This window comes from Mus musculus, chromosome 3 (assembly GCF_000001635.26).
Source record: "Mus musculus strain C57BL/6J chromosome 3, GRCm38.p6 C57BL/6J".
Taxonomy (NCBI): domain Eukaryota; kingdom Metazoa; phylum Chordata; class Mammalia; order Rodentia; family Muridae; genus Mus; species Mus musculus.
The window spans coordinates 103,638,866-103,653,106 of NC_000069.6; the positions used below are offsets into that span (position 1 = coordinate 103,638,866).

Consider the following 14,241-nt stretch of genomic DNA (forward strand, 5'->3'; position numbering starts at 1 on the left):
GTAATGCTGACAGGGACCCAACTCGTGAGGATATTTCTCTATAATACAGTAGGAGCAATGCTGAGGATACACCAGAGAGGCGAGGCCTCCCAGATAAGGATGGCTGCTGGCCCGAGTCTGCTTTTCCCCTTAGGATATCCAGGCACCATTGAGCACCAGGCTGGATTGGAAGGAGTGAAGCTTAGCCAGATGGATGGGTTAGACAGGGTCTCAGCCATCCTGAGTGTGAGAGAAAACAGTTGCTGAAAGAGACCATTTTGAGTGAAACAGCTGTCTTTATTGAGGGTGAAGAAGGGCTATATAAACTATGGGAGTGGGTAGGGATTTGGGGAGGCAAGTGTGCATTATTGGCGGGTGCCAAGGTGCTGGGAATGCCTCATTTGCATGAAGAGACCATTCCAGGTGCTAGCTGGACGTGTTCTTAGCATGAGAGAAAGTATAGCCTGAAACCTAGCCACCAGGCTATGTGGCTATCTCAAGGGTGGCAAAGGTGGGGGTCACAAGGCTATGTGTGCTGGGATGTTCGGGCCCAGAGCAGGGAGGAAACAGTTCTACTCCTGCCAGTCCCAGGATGAGATTTTTTGGGGTTTGGACCCAGCTCGACCTCAGTTTTGCTCCAGAACAACTTCCCCCAGTTGCATAGCTTTCAGCTCCCACAGTCTGCCCAATCCAGACATCTATGCATCTGTCCTTTAGAGATCTAAAACTAAAACTCTGAAACCTCAGTCTCATCTTTTCCATGACAGTGCCCTCCCATGGCCTCTTGGTCCCCAACATCAATTCATGCCTTCAGGAGCTGCTAAAATGTCACGAGGTCACCCTCATCACACGCCACCCTAGGCGACCACCCCATGTACATGCTCTCTGATAAATGATTCTGGGAAGGGAAAGGCCTGACTCACCCTGGCAGCTGTACTAGAAAGTAGCATGGAGCTCAGCAAAAGCAGGCATGCTCGCTCCTGTACAATATGTGGCTCCAAACAAGACATGGAGAAGAGACAGCTGGATGGTTGGAAAGACGGGGTTTGGAGGATCTGGGGGAACCCTTCGTGCTGAGGCACTTTCCCAGGTCCACTCAAGCCCCTGACATCGTGCATCTCCTTTCCCACAATAGCAGAATATAATTTTCCTGCTTGTAGAGCTCTTAGCTGCAGATAGTCAGCTCAGGAAAAGAGAGCTGTGGAGAAGCACTGGAAGCATAACGTGGCTTTGCTCCCTGGAGTGACTCTTTTTTTACTCCTATAGATTGGGAAAGTTTGGTGACACATCACAGACTATCCAGACACATCAGGAGCTTCCACGTAGGCAGGTGCCTCAGGCTTTCCTGAGACACGTAACATTTCTTTGCTCCGTGGCTTCTTCCTGCAGTCTGTGCCAGAGCCAGGTTTGTTACGACCCCTTCAGACTGGGGCAATGAAGAATGAAAACTTGTGGCTAGAAATTCTAAGAGTTTCTGGAAATGTGAGTCACTGAGATGACAGGGGACTTGTTAAATCATCGTTGAAAGGGACAGAGTCATTTTGTACGCTGGCCTTTCATCTCCCTGGAGAAATTACTAACAATGACACACAGCAGTTAAAATAGATTGTGAAACCAAAGAGCCACACAAGCTTCAAATACTGCCTTCCTTAAATTATCAATAACGTTCCCTTTCACACAATCCAAGCACGCCCAGCTCTCTCTGCAGAGAAGCCCATATGTCCACAGCTGCCCTCGTGACCTTTGCTCGCCCACTCTCTGACCAATGAAGCAAGGGCATAATTGAATTCTCCAGCTTATTGAATCCCAGTGGCCACCTGCTGTGCGATGTTGCTTCCTTCCAGATCTTCCTGATAGGGGTGGGTTCTTCTCTTTGATACCAATGTTTTTGGGAGCTAAGGGTCAGAAGATGTGGGTTAAAACCTGACTTAGTGGATTTCTTTGATTTTGCTATGGTTTGAATGTCCCCTCCAAAATGCAGGGTGGTGGGGTGGGGCAGGGGTGGGGAATAGGAGTTCCAGCCTTCTGTTTGCTTTGCAAGACTTATCCCATGGAGCTACATTCCCACCTTCTCCTGTTGGAATTTAGCTGCCCTCTTAATAGTATTAAAAGCTGAGACCTGGAAGTAATTATTAGATCCATGCATGTTGTATCCGGAAGAGCAGATCTGTGCTGTCATCATGGGCTCCAGTTGGTTATCTTGAGAATGAATTCCTAATAAAAATGGGCCTGCTAGATTTTCTGTTCCATCATCAGTGGTCATCTGCTCTTCCATCACAATATGATCCAGTACAAGGTCCTTAGCAAATGCCACTACCATATTCTTCTGCTCCCTGGCTTCCAGGACCATGAACCTAATACATTTCTTTTCTTTACAAGTTCTCTAGTCTGTGATATTCTGTTATAGCATCAGAAAACAGACTGAGATGGCAATCTTCCCCAGTGGATCCCTTAGCCTCACTGAGCCTCATCTGTTTCCCCTGTAAAGAGAGTTTCTGACAGCAGTGCTGCACTGCTCAGCTGAGCTTCTGGGCTAGGAGGGTGATGGGTGAGGAACGGACATACTGAGAACGCACAGCTGTTAGCACCTGCACAGCCTCCAGGTCTTTGAAGGCCTCTCCCCACACAACCCCCTTTCACAACTGGGTACCTTGAGAACAAAGGGAAGAAGGCACAGTGCTCAGAAGCGGAGGCAGGGTGGGAGGGACAGGAAGAGGGATGCATGCGAGGAATAAATCAAGTGGCTGCGTAATTAATTTAGAATAACTTAAGTGCTGCGCATTAAAGAGAAACAGAAGTGGTGACATTTAATGAATTGTCAGTCGATATCTCACTCATTCCAGCTGTCTTTTCAAATGTCAGCCACCTCACAGTCCCTTTTCCTTGCACCTGAAGGTGGTGTGTGTGTGTGTGTGTGTGTGTGTGTGTGTGTGTGTGTGTGTGTGTGTATGTGTGTGTACAAAACAACCACCAGGCCTGGTTTCTGCACAGTGAGATTACCTTAGACTCAGTCTCAGAAGCAGGGCTCCTGCCAGCTGCAGGAAAGAGACCATGCCCAGCACACCCAGAGAACTCAGTGGGCAGTGTTCATTGCCCTCAACCAATTCATTCTCTTAGCCCTTCACCCACCTTCCTGGCATCAACTATAAAAATGCACATGGTGTTTTTATATGTCCATCAAAAAAGACCAGGTGGAGCTTTGTGCCCAAGAGCACTTGCTGGGCAACCGCAAGGACCCGAGTTCAGATCCTAGCACCCATGCAATAAGCCAAGCATGAGCCTGGCTGCCACTTGAGCTTGAACCCCCCAGTGTTAATAAAGGTAGAGCCAGGAGGGTTGCTGATTAGAGAGAGATTCTGCCTTAAAGTAATAGAGATGAGTGTTTGAAAAAGATATCCAACACTCTTCTCTGGCCTCTGTGTGCATAAGTATTTGCACACGTTTTGGTGCCAGCAAGCACACAAACTTATCTCTGTCTTTCTGTCTCTGTCTCTGTTTGTGTCTCTGTCTCAATTTCTCTCTCTCTCTCTCTCTCTCTCCCTCTCTCTCTCTCTCTCTCTCTAACTTCCCAGAGCTTTGCCTTTTTTCCAGAGAAAACCTTAGCTGAACTCTTGTGAGAGAAAGCCAGGCAATGGTTGCTCCAGAGAACTCTGGGCTCAGGAATTCCTATTACCAGCTGACTGGCCCTTGGTTTGGTCCCTATAAATACCAGACTGTGTTTCAGAGACCGAGTGGAGAACACATCAGCTGGATTTTCACTTTAGGGAGATGTGAAGATACATGGTACCCAAGTGTTCTCATCCCAGACACCCCATCCCTATCCCTGAAAGTGAGCTTCTCACTTTGGGCCCCAGCTGAGAGCCGGTCTCTCTGACCTCATAGACTTCTAGAGGTAAGTGGGAAGAAACCTCTGAGGCTAAACAGAAAGCTGGCTGGTGTTGGGCCAGCCTGCCAATTGGAGTAGCCTGGACAGATGCAGGAGCTCAGCAGCCCCAGTGCATGTACCAGAAGGCAGCTTCTCTAGCTTGAGATGCAAAGGGCTGTGGTGTTCCAGGCCACTTAGCAGCTCAGTCTTAGGCAAGCATAGATGCTCAGGGAGTACACAATGACATGTAGGGGACCAGCCACACCCTTCCATGGATGGGCTTATAGCCAGGTGTGCAGGGAGTCTGTACAAATAAAGCCAAATGTAGAGAAGCTCTGCTTCCTAAACACACCGAAGAGGGAGCTGGGCCAAACTGCATGAGTACACACCTTACTGCCTTCTCTCCAGCCTGCCAAACAGTGGCTTATCCCTAAAGGAAGCAGCCCCAACCTGTTCCCCTTAAGGGACTCTGGTCTCCTTCATGGGATCCATCTTTGCTATGACCCCAGCCCACATACACTCCTGCATCATTGAGAACCCATGGTCCAGCCCTCAGCCTCTCACTGGACCCTTTCACATCACCAGCTACCCTGTGGGGGACTGAGCCACATCCTGGTTGAGTACCCAAGTCCCCTTACACCAGGCCCTAAGATGTCCTGGTACAGCCTGATCCCAGCCTAGCCAGACAGGCCTCCCCTCTGTGGCCTCCTAGGGCAATGTCCCCATGGTTTAAGTCTCCCCTCCCCTCCCTCAGTTTCCATGTGCCATCATTATTTAGTCTTTCTTGCCCCCTTCATCCTTCCCTCACCACACTAATCTGTCTCATGAAATCCCTTCTGGGTTATTCTTGCAATATCCCCTTCTTGCAATCTCCAATGCTTCCCATCCTCTGTGCCACTCCAGGAGAAGAGAACTCTAGAACCTTCTGGGGCTAAACAGATGAAATGGATGTGTAAGGCCATAAAACCAAGAGAGGGTGACAGGCAGTGGGAACTAGAGAGTAAAGGCTCTACTTCAAGACAGCCCAAAAATTTTTTTATTTTTTTATTTATTAGGTATTTTCTTCATTTACATTTCCAATGCTATCCCAAAAGTCCCCCATACCCTCCCTCTCCACTCCCTTACCCTCCCACTCCCACTTCTTGGCCCTGGCGTTCCCCTGTACTAAGGCATGTAAACTGGTAAGAAGGACACATGCTCCACTATGTTCATAGCAGCCTTATTTATTTTTATTTTTATTTTTTATAATTCAAACAATTTATTTAAACCTTCAAACAAAAAACAATGCTTTAAGTGAGCGATTGGTAAGGCCAGTCCAGCCCTCCTCTTGCTTTTGTACATCAAATTTTATTAGAGTACAGCCATGCTCGGTCACATGCATATTGTCTGGGGCTGCTTTTACAGAGGAGAATAGTTACAACAAAGGCCACCCAGCCTACAAAGACTAAAACATTATCTTTACAGAAAAAGTTTGCTGATCTCTGCTTCAAGTGATCATGGTTGGATTGAAGGATACGGTGACATCTAATGAAAGCATCAGTAAGGATGGAGATTGTGACCTATCAAACAGGTTTCTCCAAAAGGAAGACAACTAAGAAGTGTATATTTGACATCATTTTGACAAATATTTTGATAAAAATTACAATTATGTAAACTGCATATTCAGATAATTTAACAAGAGTATTTCTCCCTGATTCATTTATTTTATTATTTGAACAAGAAAACAGATTTCTTCTTAGTATTTAGCCCCACCTGAAAGGGTGGAGTAGTATAGTATAACCATCTCTCATCTGCCCATAGTTGCAGCAAGATGGAAGATGCTGTCTGCTTTCCAAATGCCCTCGTTTCCATTGCTGAAGACTTTCTGTCGCCATGTAAGACGAGCTGGGGAGCAATGGATTCTCAATCTTCTCCTAGACTCCATAGTTTTCTGTCTTTCCGGGGTGACTCGGTGCCATTGATTTGCTGTTTTTGTTTTGCTTCTGAACAAGGGACAACTGGCTCAGTCATCATTGTTATTGAGTTTGTATGCTATCTGCATATCAGGCACTTGCTGACCAGAAAAGTTTTCACGTGCTTGTGATGCCCGATGGAAGGCAGAAGACCACCTCACTGAGTTCTAACTAGCCTACACTCAGAATTTCAAAATCTTCCTCCAGCTCAAAGTCCTCCAGTTGTTCAGTCGACTCTATGAATTCTGCCCCTGTGGTTGTCACTTCTGGCTTGGCTGGAGGTACAAAGGGAGGCCAGTGTGATGGGTGCTTCTGAACCAATTCAAACATCCTCAAATTCTCCTTTAGAATTTCCTTCTGAACAAGGCTACACCAATTATCAAAGTCTTTCTCTTCTTTGCAGAAAAATCCCAAGGCCACAGAAGGATCCAAGTTCAGGATACTCATCCGCTGTGGAGACTGCAGGCAATGAAAAGTCTGGTCGTCTACTAGTCCACTCTCTTCAATGTCAACAAAAGTCTGGGTTGTGTGAGGGTCCAAAAAAATGAGCTCATCTCCTAAGAATCCTATGAAATAATAGGCGTTATTTGGCTTTCCTCCTAAAGCCCCTAAAGACTGTGGCATCTTAAAACACTCTTTGAATGCTTCAACATACACAGGATTGATTTGGTTTATGCCCAAGCGAAGGGGCACAATGAGCAGCAGGGGTTTCCAGGCTGAGCACGGGACAGAGGTGTCTCTACTCTGATTGGATACAGTCAGAAAATCACCAGCTGGGTCAGCAGCACCCACAGGAAGAACACAGCACATTTTCTTGATATCTTCAATGACCACTGTGTTATCCATGGAAACATAAACAGCCAAGGAATTCCATTCATCAAATAAAGTGAGTTTTTTTATCACCTGTGCAACTGTGTTTGGTCCAAACCATTCGCCAATTGATTTCCCTTCTCCTACACCCATTTGTGCCATCTGATGGATTGAATAGCAACAGTCTTTTCTATCTAGGAAACACTGCAGTATCCTTTGGTATTCTTTGGGTTGTTCTTTTTGTCTCTCCCAGTTCCAATCCCTTCCCAAGTGTCTGCAGATGAGGGCTTGAGCCAGCATCATCTGCCCACAACGCAGCATACATCCCCATCCAGCATCAGATGAAGGGCCTGTTCCCCCAATCGGGGAAAATTTCCTTCTGTATGTAAACCATAGGCGAGCACTTATATCAGACAACAGCTTAGATTTTTCTGTCTTAAAGGGGTGCTGCTTCCCCAGAATCCATACCAGCTCATCTGTATCCGGGAATTCTTCCAGGTAGTCAGGGAAAATAAGAATCTGGTTTTCATACTTGGACATAACTGACTCCATTCTCCAGCTGTCATCCTGGGCCAATTCCACCGGCAACTTGACTACCAGCAGCCTTATTTATAATAGCCAGAAGCTGGAAAGAACCCAGATGCCCCTCAACAGAGGAATGGGTACAGAAAATGTGGTACATTTACACAATGGAGTACGACTCAGCTATTAAAAAGAATGAATTTATGAAATTCCTAGGCAAATGGATGGACCTGGAGGGCATCATCCTGAGTGAGGTAACCCAATCACAAAAGAACTCACATGATATGTACTCACTGATAAGTGGATATTAGCCCAGAAACTTAGAATACCCAAGATACAAGATACAATTTGCAAAACAAATGAAACTCAAGAAGAACAAAGACCAAAGTGTGAACACTTTGCCCCTTCTTAGAATCGGGAACAAAACACCCTTGGAAGTAGTTACAGAGACAAAAAAAATTTTTTTAAACATCACTGAGCAAACTAGTCATATTTGGTCCCTGGATAATGACTATACACCCAAGCCCTCTCTTCTCTTACCTGGTAGCTCAGCCACAATAAGACTTTAGCATACACCCCTCCATTAACCAAGAAACTTTTCTGACTCCCTTTTACCCACAGGAAGAGAGCAGGATAATGTTTGCAGAGAGCTTTAAAAATTAGCAAGGACTTTGCCGTCTGTGAAACTGACATCCATTCAACTTCCATTCAAAGCATGTCACAGGTCTCTGTGTTTGTTTCTCAAGCCTGTGACCCCTCTATAATTGAGCTTACTTTTCACTACCCAAGAAACCCAACCCCACTCAGAGTTTGGAGCCTAATTCCAGCCTCTCTGGGAAGCCCAGAGGGGACCATTCCTCTGTCCACAGCTGAAGTTCACACTGAATCCACACATCCTCTCCATCTCTTTCTCCCCAAACCTGTCCTCTACCAGGGATCCAGTCAGGACCTGGCTCCTTTCTGCTGCTGCTCGACATACCTGGGTCATGGAAGAGTCTGCTAAAGACAAGAAGCTGCCACCAAATCGGGACAGAGGGCCAAGTACTAACCTTAACAGAAACTGTTCTGGCAGCAGTGCTAGACGTATGTGTACCTAACCACCAGAAAGCTTGGTGGAAAGGAACTCACTGCCCACAGAGATTGCAATGCAATAGTTCTATGTTGGAGCCTAGCAGTCCTCAGCTCAGCTCCTGGCTGCTGGTTCAGGTGCAGGGTGAATTCCAGGTCCATGTATCCAGGAACATCTGGTCTCAGAATTAGAAAGTGGACTTGGGTATGAATGGTCGGTCATTCTTGAGAAGGCCGTTAGCCAGCCCTGGCTCCCACAAGACCGTTACCCTACAAGGCTATTACCCAGCGCTGGTTCCCATAGTGATAGGCTCTGAACTCCTCCCAGCAGGGTAGTCACAGGAGAGGGAGTCTACCCTAATCTTAGGCTGTGATTACTTCTCCCACCTGGCATCTGTCTGTCTGTCCTTGTCACAGCATGAACAAAAGAAGACTTTGATAGCCAAGACACCCACTCTAGAAGCTCTGGCCCGCTCCCTGAAGGTCACTTCCTGCTCTCATCTGCCGCTCTGCACCTAGGCCTCCATGATGGCAGGGTGAGCCATCTGCTTCCCACGACCACATCCCTACTTCTGTCTCCAGATTCAGACAGTTGGCCATGATAGAGAACATCTGTTTATAACCCTGGCTGGAGACAAACAGGAACACGAGGAAGTTAGGGCGAGCTGCCCTGGCCTAGCAGCTCTTTGGATGTTCTCCAAATTTTCCCATCTCCTCCAATCAATCCTCACCTTCCCACAGCCAATAAGCAGTGCACAGGCTCCAAGGGACAGATCCTCGCGGATTTTATGAAGCAGATGCTAGACAACGAGGGTCTGACAGGTACAGAAGGTTAAAGCCAAAGCAAGGGCCTGGGTAGCAAGGGCCCGGGCAGACACTGGTTTTAGCCATGGAGTCTGGAAATGGGAGTTTAGCTGAGCCTCCACCTCTCAGCATATGAGAAGATATTTTGAGTTGCCCCAAAGCAGCAACCTCTTTCTTGAGTTCCCAGCTTTCTCCTAGAGAATGTCGCGCAGATTCTGCCGAAAGCTTACACAGAGTACCCACCCTAATGGACTACCAATCTCTTTGTGTCTCCTCTCTTGGTGTGGCACCATTACTATTCTCCACTCCAGGCCGGGCACCTCTGACTCCTCCCCTCAGCCCAGTTACTCATCAAATTCTAACCATCCCGATGGAGAATGTTCCAGACTTGTCCTCATCATCTGGATACCTCAACATGCCTTAGTTTAGGCCTCTTCATTTTGGCCTTGGGCAGTTTGGGGATTTATTAAGGGATCTGCAGATCTCTGCTGGTCTGCTGCCTACTCTCAATATTCCCAGCTTAGCCCTCTCAGCCTTCCTAATGCTGAGACCCTTCAATACAGCTCCTCCTTGTGTTGTGTTGTGGTGACCTCCAAACCATAAAAATTATTCTCACTGTTACTTCATGACCCATGGGTTGAGAACTGCTGTGTTAAATGTTTGAAATTAACCTGTCAGATCTATGGGAAAAAGTTGAGAGGGTTTTCCTGTCAGGACTCTGTCCATCTGTGTTCACACAGTCCTAATTGGTGAGCTCTCAGGGAGAAACGCCCAGTGCTATCTTTCTTAGGCTTTGCCTGTGGCCTGAACACACAGTTCCCTTGAGCCTCATGTACTTGCTTCCTCTATCCGTTCAGACTGCATTTGCCAAACACCCACGCACTTCCAGCTCTCCAGGAGTTTCCTCATTCTAGAATGCTCTTCCATCTTGCCTTTGCCCATCAGAACCCATCTTTCTTATTTGCTATGGTTGAACATGGTCTGTCCTCTCTGATAGTCCTGCTTAGTGAAGTTTCACGTCCATTGTGGCCATGTGGTTAAGTGGGTCCTTTGAGAGATTGAGTCATGAGGAGGGACTGTCTTTCTCACAGGGTGAACTCATTCTCAAAGCTGTGGGCTCATGACCCCCCCAAAAGCTCCTCACCAGCCACAGCTTCCCAGTCTTAAGACATTCAGCCCCAGAATCATGAGCTGAATAAACTTACTATCATAATAAATTATTAAGTTTTAAATATTTGGTATAGCAATGGGAAAATGAGCAAAGAGAATGTTCTTGCTCAAACATCCCTCCCATGCCTTCCCAGAAGTCTGTATTTTTCAGATCAAAATTAATAGCTCCTTTGTGTTCCTCTCTGAGTTTCATGTTTATGTCTTCTTTATAGAGTATTATCTAATTAGGGCCTCTCCCATCAGAGAGCTGTGGAAGGGCTGAAGTCTCCATGCTGCCGAGCATAAGTGCCTGCCATGGAATGGGTGCTTAACAAATGTTTGTTCACTAAAGAGAACTAGGGAAGCCTGAGCAGATAACTTCTCCTGCAGGTCATATTAGCAGCATCATAAGCCCAAAGTGTCCTGCCCTACACGCAGGGCGCAGAGCTCAGAGCAAGATGTACAAAAAGCAGAGCGAGGGGGTCACTTTCAATTCTCTGAGTGTTGGAGCTGCTCTTCCGGTCTCCAGAAGTCACTTAGAGCTAGGGTGGCTACTATCTACTAATAACACCAATCATACCAGCTGCCATCTGCTGAGTGACTATGATGTGCCAGGAGCCTTACCCGGCCCATTCCATACATTACTACAGTCACTTCTGCTATCACCGGTGAGATGTTTTCTTCAGTATCATCCTATCACATAAATGAGGAAACGAGGGAAGGAAGGAACTTTCTAAGCCATGGAAGAAGCTAAGATTCCAACTTAGAAGAGTTGAATCCTAACCACTCCATACTGCCTCCACAAGCCGGGGCTCCTTCTCTCCACACCCATCAGTCCTGAGCCAGTTGCACAGATGGCAGGTTCATCTCTCGCCAGGGATACCAGAAATCTCACAAAAGAGATGGGGCCCCTGCAGAAAGGACAGATCACTAACCATGTTTCCCTGCTCTGGTCAGACTACAGGTTCCCTCGCAGACTAACCCTTCCCAGAAAGCCTGGCTCTGGCCACTGAGCGTCACTATACGGTTACAGCTTCTGGTTCATACAGCCTCCCTCCTCCCTCAGGGTGGTACCTGGGATATGGTGTCTCTGATGAAGGATGCGTTCACTATTCTGGCCAGTCCTACCAAGAGGACTTGACTATAAACTGGGCCAGTAGAAAAGGGTAATTAGACAGGATTCTCCTGATGAGGTGGAGGGATCAGCAGGTGTTAGCTCAGAGACCTGGGTCCTGGTGTGCATTTAATTAAGTATCACCATTCAGTTCACACATTGGCTGCCAAGGCTTGGGATGGGGGGAAGAGCCCAGCCAACCTCTTTTCTTATAAACCCCGGTGGGAACAGAGAGAAGAAGACTGCCTGCAACCCCCTACCCCCAAATCAACAAGACAAAAACAGAGCAGCCAGAAGCTGAGCTTGTTCAGCCCTTGATTACTAAAAAGAACAACTAAAAGAGAACAGAGAGAACCCTGGGGAGACAGGCTCCAGACTTCCAGGCAAACAAAAGGCTCAGAGGAATGGAAAGGCATGCCTGAAAATCAGTTAGGCAGTAGCTTCCAGTCATCCCATCTAAGTCCTAACAAGACGCCTGTTCTGAGATAACAAAGGCCACTGTGTTTAATGAAGGGTATAAATGGTAGAAATATGAGACAGGAGCTTTTGCAAGCTGTTAATGAGGTGGATGGGGAACCTCTAAAAATAGGCCAGGGAAAGTTGAAAGGGTAATTAGGGGTGCAAAAATAAACAGAGGGTGTCAAGTTGAAAAAAGTTCAAGGCAAAGTCCCCTCTAACATGTCTGCAGTAGGTAGTGCAGGAAAGGGGTAAGGCGGAGAACATAGAACACACATCCTCCCAACTGACACTAGACTAAGAATGATAAGGAGCTCCCGTTATCTATGGCAACAACAAGCTATAGCTAATGAAAGACCCACAACGTGATGACTCCCCCACGTTCTGACTCAGGAGAGGCGACACCTCAAATCACCCACAAGAAACGGACTTGCTGAAAACTGCAAGAGGATATTTATTCAAGAGCGCTCTCGGGCCCACGGTCATACACCACGCAGAGGTAGAGGACCGTGGCGCCCGGAGTAGCTGGATAAGGGGGTATTTAAAGGGAGAAACCACAACTCAAGGAAGTGGGTAGGGCGTTGTTGGAAAATACCAAAGATACCAGTTAAGATTCCCAGGGAAGTGCAAAGTCACAAGAGTCGAAAGGAATACCTGGTAATTGTGCAGGTTATCTCTCAAGACAGTTTCTAAGAGCCCCTAACAATAGCACATTTGCATAGCGGGTTCTGGCAATGGTCAGGGTGACTTTCTTTGAATGAACACTCTTTGAACCCAGGAAGCCGGTGGGTGGAGGAATGTCGCTATCTGTTTTATGATTAGCATACCTTCGAGCATTAAGTCACAGAGGTCACATTCCCAAGCCTGGGCCTAAAGGCCTAGAATTTTGTTTTTACTTTGTTATACTTTCACTACCATGAGGCAGGCTCTGCCTTATTTATCAGAGCATCCCCAAAGAGACCTGAGCAATACTAGGCGATAGGAAACCTCAAATGCCAAGTAATAAAAAACCAACCTGGTTCATGCCTCTGAACTAATTGCCAGCATTGTGCTCATGCATGTGGGTGCATGGCTGCACAAACACAGTTGCTTGTACCACACGTTCAACCCACACAAACAAATCCCCACCTACCTGTCAAGAACTCCAGCCAAGGTCAGCGGCGCGTGAATAGAGAGTGGGATGTTACAAACCCTTGAGGTGGATCTGAGATGTTCCTGTATGCCTCCCACCTCCCACCTCCACAATGTCTTTCTCCCCATCTCCATTACTGCTTAAAATGCTGCCACATTAGAAAGTTGTTCCATGGTCAGGTACATTTGGGACATTCTTGGCATGCCCTAGTCTAGGAGATGTGTGTTAACGTATTAAGGACAGACATTTCCTTTTGTCTAATTCAGTGTTTCCCAAAGGATTTAACTATGCAAAAAATTTCCCACAAAATCCTACTTAGTAACTAACATCCTTACCCACTCACTGCCCACTTCCAATTAGTGGGGTTTCTCCAGAGATGCTGGAGAGCAACGAGGCTAGTGATGATGGATAGAGGGGAAGAAGGGGACCCCCGCCTCTAAGGGAAACGAGAAACTCTGGGGATAGGCATCCCTCCATCCACTTGCTATCTCCCAAGATTTCTACAAATGTCAAGAAATACCAGTCCTGGTGACTACAAAGTGGTGCTCACTTTAAGAGAAGAGCTGCTCCCACCGTTTCTAGCTCAGGGCATAAAGCTCTGCCCTGTGAATTCTGAGTCCTTTCGGTTGCTAAGGAACTGAAAGATAGATTCGTCCCCAGGCTTTTACAGTTACTCCTGTAGGCTGTGTGACCCAGGCACAGTAAGTTCACACTTTTCCATCCCTTTGCTCATTTGTGAAATCAGAGCAGCAGCAGCAGCAGTAGCTGCCTCACAGAGCTGCTTAGAAGGCTTGTCGGGATAACAAAGCCAAGTGTTTACGTTCTTGAGTGTGCTTTGTAATACAGGGCATGTACAATGACCAAGAGAAGAAAGTGTTCCTTCATATGAACTAACGAGTACCCCCAGAGCTCGTGTCTCTAGCTGCATATGTAGCAGAAGATGGCCTAGTCGGCCATCATTGGGAAGAGAGGCCCCTAGGTCTTGCAAACTTTATATGCCCCAGTACAGGGGAAGGCCAGGGCCAGGAAGTGGGAGTGGGTGGGTAGGGGAGCAGGGCAGGGGGAGGGTATAGGGAACTTTCGGGATAGCATTTGAAATGTAAATAAAGAAAATATCTAATAAAACAAAAAAGAAAGAAAAAAAGTGTTCCTTTCATATACATTTTCATTATGTGACTTCACACACTCTCCGGGGCTTAGATAAAATGTGGAAGGGTCTGAAAAATAAGTTTATGCTTATTATTATGCTTACATTTGAGTATTAAAAACCAGAAAGCCAGTGAATTCAAGGACCTCAGAACCTGGCAACTGGCTAGGCATGAGGCAGAAGCCATGTCTCTTCCTCTCAGGGGTCTTCAGCTCCAAGGATTTGCTTTGTTCTCATCCCGTA

General features: G+C 46.9%; 1 protein-coding gene and 1 pseudogene across 1 annotated transcript in view; one reads left to right on the forward strand and one right to left on the reverse strand.

Annotated features, from left to right (window-relative positions):
• The window catches only part of Syt6 (synaptotagmin VI), a 70,323-nt gene extending 63,621 nt beyond the window's left edge, over positions 1-6,702 (forward strand). The window contains exon 5 of the mRNA NM_001276680.1: positions 6,200-6,702. Within this exon, the coding sequence (NP_001263609.1) occupies positions 6,200-6,288 (89 nt within the window). The 3' untranslated portion in view covers positions 6,289-6,702. The remainder of the gene's footprint in view (positions 1-6,199) is intronic.
• On the reverse strand, positions 5,088-7,203 carry Atg4a-ps (autophagy related 4A, pseudogene; annotated as a pseudogene).